Source organism: Gastrolobium bilobum, unplaced genomic scaffold (genome assembly GCF_033153095.1).
Source record: "Gastrolobium bilobum isolate Gb01-03AN ecotype WA unplaced genomic scaffold, APGP_CSIRO_Gbil_v1 utg3672, whole genome shotgun sequence".
Taxonomy (NCBI): Eukaryota; Viridiplantae; Streptophyta; class Magnoliopsida; order Fabales; family Fabaceae; genus Gastrolobium; species Gastrolobium bilobum.
In genome coordinates this window covers 159,310-173,684 of record NW_026897371.1, presented here as the reverse complement: position 1 = coordinate 173,684, position 14,375 = coordinate 159,310, and the positions used below count along the sequence as shown (strand labels likewise).

General features: G+C 35.2%; 1 protein-coding gene across 2 annotated transcripts in view; it reads right to left on the bottom strand.

The window, feature by feature from the left end:
• LOC133306347 (uncharacterized) overlaps positions 1–14,375 on the bottom strand; it is a 28,922-nt gene that overhangs the window by 11,798 nt on the left and 2,749 nt on the right. Inside the window, exons 2-16 of one of the 2 annotated variants that reach the window (XM_061506650.1) lie at positions 13,336–13,411; positions 13,082–13,084; positions 12,264–12,344; positions 12,097–12,177; positions 11,603–11,679; positions 11,416–11,470; positions 11,234–11,282; positions 10,842–10,979; positions 10,437–10,515; positions 8,314–8,392; positions 8,160–8,209; positions 7,879–8,073; positions 7,086–7,161; positions 5,824–5,904; positions 5,642–5,722 (exon numbers count right to left, since the gene is read on the bottom strand). In XM_061506650.1, coding sequence (XP_061362634.1) covers positions 5,642–5,722; positions 5,824–5,904; positions 7,086–7,161; positions 7,879–8,073; positions 8,160–8,209; positions 8,314–8,392; positions 10,437–10,515; positions 10,842–10,979; positions 11,234–11,282; positions 11,416–11,470; positions 11,603–11,679; positions 12,097–12,177; positions 12,264–12,344; positions 13,082–13,084; positions 13,336–13,411 — 1,201 coding nt within the window. The remainder of the gene's footprint in view (positions 1–5,641; positions 5,723–5,823; positions 5,905–7,085; positions 7,162–7,878; positions 8,074–8,159; positions 8,210–8,313; positions 8,393–10,436; positions 10,516–10,841; positions 10,980–11,233; positions 11,283–11,415; positions 11,471–11,602; positions 11,680–12,096; positions 12,178–12,263; positions 12,345–13,081; positions 13,085–13,335; positions 13,412–14,375) is intronic. The other variant, XM_061506649.1, reaches the window with a different exon arrangement.

Genomic DNA, 14,375 nt, shown 5'->3' with positions numbered 1-14,375 from the left:
GCGTTATTTTCATGACAATAGTTACACAACCACATCCTTCAATAAAGGCATAAAAACATGCTGTCGAATAAACTCTGTAAGGCATTCAAGATGAAGGAATAATATTCCTTACAAACATCTTGTAATAACTCAAGAAAAATTATAATAAAAAAATTAATAAACATAATAATAATAATAGTGTATACCCTTATGTGTATCATTATTTGAAGCCTTCAGTTCAACATCACTAAGAAAGTATTTCCATAAGTTTTTCAAGCACAAACCTATTTGCTTAAGATTTTGAAGACAAAATAGTATTCCTTATTTAAAAATGGAGGTAAAATATACTTCGACTCTATCTAGTTGCATGCACTTATCCATTTTGCATGACGCAGGTAATGCAGAAGATAACTTTCACCTCTTCAAGATTTTATAAAACTAACATGCCTTCATACCTCTTGCTTGACCAGAAACTTTACCCAATTAATGAATTATGCTAGTTTGCCATGTACTTGAAAGAGGGTAATCAGAAAATATTATTAATTGTGTAAATAATCTGTACAAAGAGGTCTCTATTTATAGAGAATGAAAACCCTAATACTTGACCTAATACTTGATCTAATGGGCTTGGCCCAATACAACAAATACTAATAATAATAAAATAACAAATATTTACAACACTCCCCCTCAAGCTGAGGAATAGATATTTATCATTCCCAGCTTGCCAGTAAGTTCTTGAAATCTGTCTGAAGGAAGTCCCTTTGTCAATAGATCAGCTAACTGACCCTCAGTGGGAATGTATGGAGTGGTAATCAACCCGCTATCAAGTTTCTCTTTGATGAAATGGCGGTCGACCTCAATATGTTTAGTCCGATCATGTTGAACCGGATTATAAGCTATACAAATAGCGGACTTATTGTCACATAGCAGCTTCATAGATCCCTCACATTTTATTTTGAGATCATCAAGTATAATTTTCAGCCACAGTAACTCACAAATGCCTTGAGCTATAACTCGAAATTCAGCTTCTGCACTTGATCTGGCGACCACATCTTGTTTCTTACTTCTCCATGTCACCAAGTTACCGCAAAGAAACATGCAGTAACCAATGGTAGAACGACTGTCAGTCACAGATCCAGCATAATCAGCATCAGTGTAAACTTCTAAAGAGAGATTGCCATCACGTCGGAATAACAATCCTTTACCAGGAGTAGCTTTAAGATACTGCAGAATTCTCTCTACTGCCTGCATGTGTTTCTCCTTTGGATCGTGCATAAACTGACTGACAACACTAACAGCATAAGCTAGGTCTGGTCTAGTATGAGCCAGATATATCAATTTCCCAACTAGCCGTTGATATTGTCCTTTATCAACTGGAGGACTCTCTTCTTCATAGCCTATCTTGTGATTCTGCTCAATAGGAGTATTAGAGGGTTTACACCCGAGCTTTCCTGCTTCTTTGAGAAGATCAAGAACATATTTCCTCTGGCTAATAAAAATTCCTTTCCTTGAATGAGCTACTTCTATCCCTAGGAAATATCTCAGTTTCCCAAGGTCTTTGACTTCAAACTCAGAGGCAAGCCGTGTTTGCAGAATCTGTTTCTCCACAAAATCATCACCTGTAATAATAATATCATCAACATATACAAGGAGCACAGTAATGGGAGTGCTTGAAGAAAAGAGTGTGATCTCCTTGATTCTGTCTGTATCCTAAGGTCATCATAACCTTAGTAAACCTTCCAAACCACGAGGTGACTGCTTCAATCCATACAAGGCCTTTTTTAATCTACAAACTTTATTTTCTCCCTTCACAGAATCAAAACCAGGCGGGATTTCCATGTAGACTTCTTCTTCTAACTCACCATTGAGGAAAGCATTTTTCACATCACATTGATTTATATCCCAATTGTAATGGGCAGCAAGGGATAACAAGACTCTCACCGTATTCATCTTTGCAACTGGAGCAAATGTTTCTTCATAATCAATGCCATAGGTTTGAGTGTAACCTTTGGCAACTAATCGAGCCTTGTATCTCTCAAGAGTTCCATCAGAATTATATTTCAGGGCATAAACCCATCTGCACCCTACTGCTTTCTTTCCATTAGGTCTATCAATAACCTCCCATGTTTTATTTTTCTCCAACGCATTCATTTCCTCTTGCATGGCTTGAGCCCAATTCCCATCTTTCAAGGCTTCATGTACTGATTTTGGGATTGCAATAGAGTCTAGTGCTGAAACAAAGCTTTTGTGCTGCACAGAAAGATTAGCAGAGGAAACAAAATGGGAGATATGGTATTGAGTACAAGAGGGACAGGAGGGACAAGATTTCTTTGGACAAGCTCTTTTTCCTTTTCTAAGAGCAATGGGTAAATCATCAGAATCAGTAGTAATAGGTAAGTCATCAGAAGTATTAACATCATGATCAAAAATATGAGATTCAGGACTTACCAGTGGTTCAGACGATTGAGGTTGCTGCTGAGGCAATGTGGGTTGTTTCCTTCTTTGATATACCAACTCAGGTGTCATAATCTTCCGTATCTCTGGTGTACTTGATGTATCAGTCACAGGAGGATTACTCACAGGAGGATCAGACACAGGAGGAACAGACATAGGAGGAACAGGACCAAGAGAAGGATACACTGACACAGGTAAAGGAGTAGACACTGAACATTCAAACTCAAAGAAGGGAGGTGATGAGATTTCTGGTTCCCCCTGAAGATGAGAACCTTGGAAAAAGGACTCAGATTCCTGAAATGTAACATCCATAGAAACAAAAATATTTCTACTACCAGGGTGATAGCACTTGTAGCCCTTCTTATCAGGAACATAACCAAGAAAAACACATTTAATAGCCCTAGGGTCCAACTTACTGCGATGATGTTTATGAACATGAACAAAAGCAACACACCCAAACACTCGTGGAGGAAGACTCATAGTTGGAATAGAAGGGAAAAAAGAAGTCATAGAGTGAATAGGACTTACATGGTCAAGTACCCGAGTGGGTAAACGGTTGATCAAGAATGCTGTAGTAAGAATAGCATCTCCCCAATAGTATTTGGGTACATGTGTATGAAACATTAATGCACGAGCCACTTCAAGAAGGTGACGATTTTTTCTTTCAGCAACCTCATTCTGTTGAGGGGTGTCAACACAAGTAAGTTCATGACTCATACCTTGATCTCGTATAAATTGGGAAAAACTATGATTAACATATTCAGTACCATTATCTGTTCTTAGTCTCTTGATTTTTTTACCAAATTGGGTCTCAACTATTTTATAAAATTGAAAGAACAGTTGTGGTACCTCAGATTTTTCACGCATTAAGTAAACCCAAGTTATACGAGTGCAATCATCAATAAAAGAAACAAACCATTTATTTCCAGAAGCATGAGAGACTTTAGAAGGACTCCAAACATCAGAATGAATAAGATCAAAAGGTTCAACACTCTTAGTATTACTAGAAGGAAAAGACACACGATGATGCTTAGCAAACTCACAAACATCACAATGAAAAGACTCAACAGGTTTAGACAAAAACAATGACGGAAATAAAAACTTGAGTAAACTAAATGGAGGATGTCCCAAGCGCTTATGATGAAGCCAAATCAAAGAATCAGCAGTTGATTGACCATGAGACATCAAGATGTGATTTGTTACTTTATTTGCGGGAGGTTGTGACACCAGATAGTACAGCCCACCTTGCTCTTTAGCACTACCAATCGTCTTCCACGTGGCGAGATCCTGAAAAACACAATGGGTAGGGAAGAAGGTTACAGTACAATTCAAATCTTTTGTGATTTTATGAATAGAAAGAAGATTCGTGGAGAGTTTAGGAACACGAAGAACATCTTTAAGATGTAAGGACTACTGTAGGTTTATGTCACCAGAACCCACAACTGATGTATGTGAGCCATCAGCTACGGCTATTGTATGAGTTCCAATGGTAGGATGATAAGAAGTAAAGGAGTCAGCACAACAAGCCATATGATCAGTAGCACCAGAATCAACAATCCAAGAATGTTTAAAATCATTACATGAAGAAAGGAAAGAATAAGTTTTGGAGCTCATACCAGTCATAGTCAAAGCACTAGTATCAGATGTCTTACTTATAGAATCAAGAATGGTTCGGAGCCGTTCCAACTCATCTGGACGAAATGCAGGTTGGGTCTTATTAGGTGTAGGAGTTATTTCAGAGGAAGTAAAATGCGCTTGACCACGCAACCTTGCCATCTTTACTAAGACAGTTTGCTTTCCATGGAGGCGAAAACATAGATCCTTGATATGACCTGTTCTTTTACAATAAGAACACCATCGATCATCTCTTCTAGAAGATGCACCATCAAAAAACTTGGTAAAGGAACTCCTTTGAGAAGAGGCCATACTGCACAAAACTTGTCAAAGAATAGCACCAAGTATCCAAAAAATACGGAGAAAATACCAAACGACGTCCGATCTGAGAAAAAATCACAGATCCAGAAAGAGGATGAAGAGACGATCAGAACACTGTTGACCAGAGCTGGAAAGAAGCAGTCACGCGCCTCCACGCGCCGGTGGAGGTGTCTGCGAGTGGGCCTCACTCGCCGGGAGTGTGGCAGCGCGTGGGAGCGCGTGCGGCGGCCGCCGGAGCTGGGATTTTAACCGTGAGGTCGTCCGGAGGTGGCGGTCCCTTCTGTGGCTGAGCGGAGTCCAAACGGTCACCAGAAAGTACTGTTCCAGTGATGAACAGTAGTGGGTTTGAGTCGTTCTTAAGAGATCCGGCCGTCAATTGATTGTAAAAGGTCCACAGACTGATAGATCAGAGAAAAAAGGTTTGAAAACAGGTCCTCTTGGTCCAAAAAAGGTCCCCGGAAAAATTTCCGGTGGCGGCTGATTGGCGGCGAGAGGAGGAAAGGAGAAGCGGTAATTGCGGAAGCAGAGCCCTCAGGATCGAGAGCTCTGATACCATGTAAAGAACCTTGGGATACACCACCCCAAAAGCTAGCTCAAAGGGTGGGAGTGCCCAAGGCCTTATAAACTCCACATTAGTTGCTCTTCAACCAATGTGGGACTATATATCTCAACACGCCCCCTTGTAAAGAACCTTGGGATACACCACCCCAAAAGCTAGCTCAAAGGGTGGGAGTGCCCAAGGCCTTATAAACTCCACATTAGTTGCTCTTCAACCAATGTGGGACTATATATCTCAACATGCCCCCTCACGCAAGAGCCCTCTTGGCTTGAAGCGTGGATTATGCAACAGGCCCAATCTTTGGTTTACCTTTTTTGTGCTTCCACTTTAAAGTGGGGGGCGGTGAGGATCGAACCTCAAGCTCTGATACCATGTAAAGAACCTTGGGATACACCACCCCAAAAGCTAGCTCAAAGGGTGGGAGTGCCCAAGGGCTTATAAACTCCACATTAGTTGCTCTTCAACCAATGTGGGACTATATATCTCAACACAGGTCTTTATAGGATTTACAACTAGGCAAATCAACTTTGCGATCTAGTTTTCCTTCAACTTGCATGGCACACAACTCTCTCATCAAAATTTAAGCCACATTATAACAATAGCAAACTGACAAGCCTGAAATTCAGTTTGAACTTGCATAAAAAAGGAAAGGAAGAAAGAAATTCAGATACTTGATAGAGAAGAGAAAACCATCTCATTGGAATAGTGACATACTATGCAATCTGCGCTCTAGCTGACTCATATATGCAGGAGAAACAGTAGAAGAAAGAATGATAGATGCTCCCGGAGGAAGAACTACATAGAGCAGAAAGAAGAATCAGTACAATTAAAAAAATACATAACAATGTACAAAAAAAATACGTAACAATATGGATAATTTAGATACTTATGTGCACCTGAAACTGCACCATATTCTCCATATAAAGCATTCTCTGCTTGAGCTTCGTTCGTGACCATGACTATTAGAACATCAACATCTGGAAGCAGTAATATGTGAATAATTTGTTGTAAAAGAGGGCTCCAATCGTGCTTTAGATATTTCTATTTGTAGGAATGTAGCAAGTTCTCTTATATAACAAAAACATACATCAAAAGACAAAATGAAAAAAAAAAGTTCAATATAGAAGGCAAAGGCCACTCTTTTGCCTTCTGCTCACACACACAACTAGTTACCAGAAAAGATCATTAAATTCTCTACGTGCTGACATAGAATTGCTTAGTTCTAATACATAAACTGCCAAAGTTTTGTTTTATCATATTCCCAGTCTGTTTCTTCATTATTTGTATTGCAAGCAGCTCATATCAATCCTGTTAAATGTAATTGAGAATATCAACACACAAAAAGGCCATATGCAGGACCAAGAATGTAAAAACAATACAAGAAATCTTGAGGACATTCTTGATCCTAAAATAATTCAGCTTCCAAATAAAACAGGTGTCAGCTTCCAAGGAACTAAAGACCAACCAGGACAACTGATACGAGAAAACTATCTGTCACAAAGCTCTGATTAACGACTAAGTAAATGATTGACTGGTTCATCAGCCTACTTTCAGTGGCAACGTCAGCACACAACAATGATAAGCTATTAGCTGTTATGATTGATCTATTGAATCTCTCAATAAATTTGTCTCTTCATTCCTGAATGCTACAAATTTTCTCTTGTTGAATTCTACATTTACATCTAATCTAATCTTTGCCTGTCGACCATGGGTGGAGACTAGAAAAGAAATAACAAATGAGGGAAAAAATCATCAAAATTTAGACACTATACAATTCATTCATGCATCCTTTCACATTATAACTGTGTTCAATAATATGATTTGAACTCGCATACTAAAAGACATAAGAACTTCTCACCAAGTCATCAATTTTGAAATTCATCATAACATGGGGATTCAATAATAGACTGCTTTTAAGCAGTAAAGAATGCACTAAGAACAAAAAATATGGTATACTTTGACTTCATGTACATGATGTACCAGTTGGAAAACAATTCCTAGTGCCATGACCAAAATCATGGGCTTTTTCACTTTTACACCATGGAAGACAAAGCCCTTAAATCATTCATCTTATTACTTACTACTGTACCAGGATATTCACAGGTTATAAGTGTGTATCAAGTTTATTCTTTTGGGTACATAGTGTGCATCAATTTACCTTTACTCACTTCTGCTGGAGAATTTCCAATCAAGCCACCGGCATTTGCAAATCGTGTTAGAGTTGGTTTATACACCTAGATATAAAAACAAAAACAAAAAAAGGATTTGTAAAGATTCTAGTAGTGGTCTTTCTACACTCTACAATGATATTCAAGTAATAGTTTGATCTTTCTGTAACATCCAGATTCTAGACCATATAGAAATATGCAACCCATTCTGCATATATAAATGTATATCAGTATCAATATACCAACATAAACACAAAAGATGACAAATGTAAAGAGACACAGTGCATGCTGACGCATAAACACAACCATGTATTCTAAAACATCATTGTAAACAGGATCAGGTAAGAACCAGCTATAGTAAAGAAATCGGTGCTCATCCACCTTGGGCCAGATGAGCTTTAACATTAAACTTTGATGTATGTTGCCACTTCACTTACTATTTTCCTAAATAATTAAGAAAAAAATTCAGGTACCTCATTGTTTTCACTCAAATCCCTAACAAGAAATATACAAATGATATCAATTTCAAATATAACTCATGTCAACGTTTCTAAGTGCTTCCAAAATATTATGCTTGGACCTGACTTTTGATTTTATGATTCCTAATATGTAAAACAGAAAATTTATTAGTGGATACCAATGTTATTAACAATGCAGACAAACTTTTGCATTATGGGCGAAGATTATCACCGACTAACCACTATGGTATTATCATCAAATTCCCAAGAAAATTTTCCATTTATTTAATGTAATATAGCTTAAGATTCTAAAGTGAGAAATTACATCATAACCAACAACGCAGAAATTTGAACTCAGCAAATGAGTTGCCATGCCAAATCCCATAGCTCCAAGGCCAATAAAACCAACCCTTCTCCCACTCCTTGAAGCAGTAGTAAATTCAGATGCCAGTTGTTCAGGGTTATATGCATCTGCATTTGCAGCATCTGAAATTTTCACCCCATAAACTTTTTCCCAAACCTGTCAAGAAAATGATGAAGAAAAAAATGACACTACAGCTTCTGGAAAAAATTGAAACCGCAAAAACAGATTTCCATAAAATTAACCTTAATTAATGCTGTACCATCATCATCTCCACAACCAACAAGCGAAACCCCTGAAAAATGAATTTTCAAATCATGTGAGTTGCAAATAGGTTTCTTTTAAAAAATGGAGAATTACCAAGCAAATGAGTATTATATAGTTTACTGAATTTTGTACCATGAATAAGTTGTTGATGAGTAGCAGCCAAAAGTGGAAGTGGAAACGTAAGTGACTTGGCCATATCCAAAATGATTTCCTTGAACAAAGCAAATTCCATTACTGTTATGAAAATGTTAAGAAAAGAATAACAATAACAATAATGACAACTGTTGTGATATCTTATCTGATTTATAGAGATATTGTCCGCAGTTATTCCCTATTTATGTTACTGTATGTATATCGTAGATTGCTTTCCTTATTTACATTAGTCAACTACCACTAGTTTGGTAGAAATGTATATTTTAATAATCAAATTCCTATTAATTATGGGAGAATGTCTGCAGTATATATATCTATATATATATATGGGCTTTAAATTTATGCAACTGTGGCAGAGAAAAAGTATCCATCAATGACACAAAAAGTGGGACTCGCTAATATAAAAAAAAGCAGCACACTATGTACTAACGGAAATACAGTGTGCAGCAAAAAAACATTTCTGCCACAACTGCAGAAATGTTATTCTGTATATATATATATATATATATATATAGGCAGCTTGCCTCTAAGGAATATAATACATATTCTATTCAGAAATTTTATCATTTCATAACAACAACAAAATAATAATAACAATGCATTGTGTACTCACACAAAAAAAAGTGCTACAAGGCAAACAAAATGTCAATTTGAAATCAAGAGTCACATTACTAAAATATTTGACTCTTTTCCAACCAAAAAGAAATAACTACGTGGATATGAAATCAAAATTTAAGGCATTAAGTTCATATTTAAAAAGTTAATTAAATTTCATGGTAATTGTCAGCAAACAATTCACCCAAGAGCTTAAGTGGAGGCCAAGGATTGGTTTATATCAGATGAAATTTAGAATTCTGAATCTGAATATTATTTCCTTGAATATTCATGTACAAATGTTTGCGATATATAGACTAATGTGAATAATTATTTTCTTAATAGAGTTGATTCTAGGGAAATAAGGAGTAAATAAGACATATAATCTATCACATGTCTTCTCTATAATATGTCCTATCATAATCCATCTAATCAAAGGAAAAAAAAAAAAAAAAAACCTGCAATAATTATACAATTATTCATTCTATATTTTCAGCAATATCTCTTGGACATCCCTTCATACAAGAGCTCTTTGATGTAGGAGCACGAAAATAGCACAGTCCCACTCAAACCTTGTTCTGGAACTCTAATTTAATTAGAAGAATAGAGGTGGTTGATATGGAACTGACCACTTGGTCATTAAGACTCTAACGCCATGTCAATCAATCATCCCAAAAGCTCAAGCGACTCAAGAATGATTTACATCTTTAACAGTAATAAATAAGTAATTCAACTCCAGATCCCAAACCTTGTTCTGGAACTCTAATTTAATTAGAAGAATGGAGGTGGTTAATATTGAACTGACCACTGGGTCATTAAGACTCTAACACCTTGTCAATCAATCATCCCAAAAGCTCAAGCTATAAGGTGGAGACTCAAGAATGATTTACATCTTTAACAGTAATAAATAAGTAATTCAACTCCAGATCCCTTTGCATCATATCAACATTGTATACAATATGTCATAATATATTGATTATATCTTAAAATAGTTTAGAGTATCTTTGATGATCTCTTAGGATTGGTCTCCATATTTCCTTATAGTTCATGATATGTTTCCTTATTTTAGGAGTTCAATATTAATATAAATAGGGGTTATAACTTTGTCTTTTATATCACATCATTCACAACAATCAGCATCACTTTTATCCCAAACATTCACAAGAATGTCAATATAATTTCATTATTTTGAGTATTTGTTTTCCTCCTTCTATACCTAAATCCCTATAATTTCAAAGACTACAATCAAAATGAAATCTCCTGAACTGAAAGGAAAAGGAATTTTAACCAGAAGAAACCATCTGAATGGATAATTTCCATTCTAAAATTTTGCTCCTTGTGAGGTCATCAAAAATGATTTGAAGTCCACATCTAAGGACTTTTATAACAGAAATTTTATTAAATCATACAATAGTAGACTGCTCCCACGTGGATATAACCATTAGACAAGACAAAATACAGTGAAAATATTTGAATATTTAATTGCTTCTGATCTCTATTGATCTTACCAACTCCTTAACCAATGTGTTTAGAATTTGATGCTTAACCTCTCCCCTTAACAAAAGAGGAACATTATTCTTGAATACCCTACAAAATAAATGAAATTATCATCACTGTCTAATAATGGAGGGGTCATTTAAATAAGAAAATGTTTACACTAAATTGTAGAGAGCACATTTGATTATCAGATAGTGCAAAAACAATAACATTGGGTGTATAGACAACAAAGAACATTTGTGATAGTTGCAAGCCTCCTTTTCAATATTTTTTCTCAATCTTCCTGGCTTTTAAAATTCTTTTTCAAATAAACAAAAAATAAGGAGGTATGCAATCCAAAGCGTCCACAAGATTATGTGTCTGTGCAAGGATTGTTTACTGAAGTGTTAGCCATTTCATATTGACTAAACATGTACCATGAATTTCCAGCAGCATTTGAAATTATATCATAGATTATCCATGGATGAATTCCAGCTTTGGCACCAAGAGAGAGAGCCTCCACTGAAGCAATGAAATGCATGCCTTCCAGCATCACGGTAACCATTTTAACCTTACTGCAACGGAAAAGGGTGGTAAAATTTAATAAATTTAATACAGCCAACAGAATACGCAGCTAATAACAGTAATTTTTTGTTGGGATGCACAATACAAAGTAACTTGAGGTTATTATCTAAGTTAATCATGAAACATGTAGCAATTCACTTCATGGAAATAAAACCTGCAAGGCCTGGTCAAATAGAACAAGTGTATTTAAAGAATTTTATATAATGGTAAAATTAGATTTGGGAAGAGCAAAAAGGAAGTAAACCTGCTGCCACCAATTTCACCCTCAAAAGTGAAAAGCTTTTCACACATTGCTGTCAACAAAAAGCAACAATTAACTAAAATGAAAATAAAAATTAAAATTAAAAAAAAAAAAATAAAAGACATTTTTCCTTATGACATATCAAGTCGGAGTACTGTATAATTAAATAGATCTCAAAACTTTACCTGAAAGAATAGGACGTGCTCTTGCAATGGCATCTGGTCTTCCTGATGATGCAATCTGAATAATTCAAGCAGCAGCAGTCAATGCAAGATAGACTAGCTAAGGAGATAATCATAAGCAGGAAATTTGTTCTAAGTCTACACCTGAGCAAGAAACTACAAATATAATAATATTCAGACAATAACTTACAGTGACTTTTCCATTCAAAGTATCAGACCTCCCATAAGAGACATATGCGTCAACAACATAAGCTATCTCATGATTTTCTACAAGATAAACAAATATGGTTTTGGGCAGTAAGTAACACCCTAGCACTAAATTCCCAAAAAAACAGAAGTTTGAAGATATCATTCTAGAATATATTTACATTGAGTGTACAATGGATATTGTTGATAGATGAGAGAAAAGCTACATTACTAAAATACAGCAAGAGGAAATACAATAATAATTGCCACTTCTGTGCCTCATGCAACAGGGGAGGGGAGAATACACCAGAAAAACAAACATTGAAACATATTATGAGTCTTTAGGATGATAGGATCTCTAGCACAATAAAGAATGTGAAATTCCTTAAGGTTTAATTCTTCCTTCTGAATGCGGGAGAATAAGCATGCTTTATAGGAACTCCTTTTACAAAGAATCAAGCATCTTATAAAGCAAAAAATATCCAAGGCATCTATTACCTGCCAAATCCTTCTCCAGTTTATGGAGAACTGATGGCAATATGGTTGAACGCAGAATAAGAACTGTATTTGGTTTTAGACCTGCATATTCAAAATTTATTATTCTTTTCATGAACCAAAATCCAAGGAAATAAATGATGTTTAATGTCAAAAAGCTCCATAGAGACCTTTTAAAGCACCCTCATCCCCATAAATTATATCATTAGTTTGATCCACGTGAGATATTAGAACAACCAAAGCTGCTACATCTGCAAGTGAAAAAGAGAAATATATGCATTAGGGAGTCAATGTAACAGTGTAATTTACATAAATCGTGCAGTCCATGGTGGAACAGTTATAACAGCAGCAATATTCCATTCATTTTTTCGGAGAGAACCAATTATAATTGTAATAATTAATCTAAGAGTTTTCTTTCTCTACGTTATGTTTAGTTATTAATTAAGACGGCGAGCTAGAGCAATGACAAAGCTACTCCTTTGTGACAGAAAGGTCACAGGTTCAAATCCGAAAAATAGTCTCTTTGCAAACATGCAAGAGTAAGACCGCATATAAGGATTTCCCTTATCCCTACACTCACTAGTCAAGATTTAATGAGGAGTCGTTATTAACTGCCAAGTCATGTAAAATAATGAAATGTTGAACTCCAATCAACATAAAATATGGAATACCAGATTGTTTCCATACAAGCCAGATACAGACCGAGCTTGTTTAGCTTGCAGTTCAACAAAACTTGAGAGACAAGTTGTCTATAAGATTCATTTTATGAAACCCTAATAAGGGATAGTTGTTTTAAAAAATATTCAATTTGAATTCAATATACCTACTTAGTTTCAAGTCTAAAAGTTAAGAGATAAGCATCTTGTCCAAGCACTGGGAAATTCCCCAACCAATCCATTCATACAAGCTTCATCTTTTGTTGGTTATGGCCACACATAAATAAAAGATTCTTTCTTCAGTAGAAAAATTTTAGCTTGCGATTGATGACATGCTGCCCAAATGACCTCGCCCAATCCCTCAAATGATATTTATGAACTTTAAGTTCATAGCCAAATTTGATTTTAGGCTTTCAAAACTACATAAAATATTAAATTTGAATGATATCACATATTACAACTATTATAACTCAATTTAAATGGGGTATGGGGTACTGCAACAAACCAGAGAAAAGGTTGTCAGACTATGTAAAGTATAAGTGTAGTATATGAAATAGTCAAGCACATAGCTGAAATTTCAATTTACCTCTCCCAGCTTCTGAAGGGCTTGAACATCTAATTCCTCCAAGCTTCACAAGTTCTTTTATTATGGGATCACTTATCTGCAGAACAATTGATTTTAATTGGAAAAATAATAAGCAAACACAAAATTGTTGTAAAATAAAAAGTCTAACAACAGATTAACAAAAGAAGCAAAAACAAATAGAAGAATATAATCATAAAGGATATCTGATTTATTGACACAAGTTAGCAAGTCAATATCTCATGAATTACATTTGTGTTACCATATTGTAACATATTCTCATCACAAGATATTTAATTTATACCCTTGACAACTAAAACCCTTGTCAGCGCTCACTATAATGTTGAGACAAGACGAGTTATTGTCTTAACCTCAATGATAAATCCTTGGACATTACAAGCAATGTTTTGAATGTTTCATATAGGAATTTGAAGACCATATTTTCATTCATTGACAAATTTAAATTGCAATTAGCAAGTTCAAGTAATTAAAATATGCTCAAATGAACATACATTGTTTATATAATTAATTGTTTCGTTTTTATCTTTACTTTTGTTAAAAAGATTTTCTGGTAGGTACATAAATTGGAGAATAACTTAAAAATATTAAATTACTACATTCTCCACCTATGCCAGATCAGTTGGTGGATGTTCAAGTAAAAGTCCTACGAAAACCTTCCTTTGTAAGTGCCACACTATAAAACTTTAACCGATAACTAAATTTAATTATGGAATCAATATTACAATAATCTATGTAGCACCGATACGACACACGACACGACACGACACTCCGACACGTCAATCCTAAAAAATTATGGATTTCGACACGTTGGGACACGTTTTAATATTAAATAATATTTTTAATTTATATAGTGTATATTTCATTTAATATTTAATAATTTAACAAAAAAATGAAACTAAATTAATAATACTCATCAACACGTTATAAAGATGGAAGCTTTAATAAAAAAAATAAGAACTGGGATGATAGAGAGATATAATATCAGATAGAGAGATCAAATCATATGAGAGAGAGATCAGAGA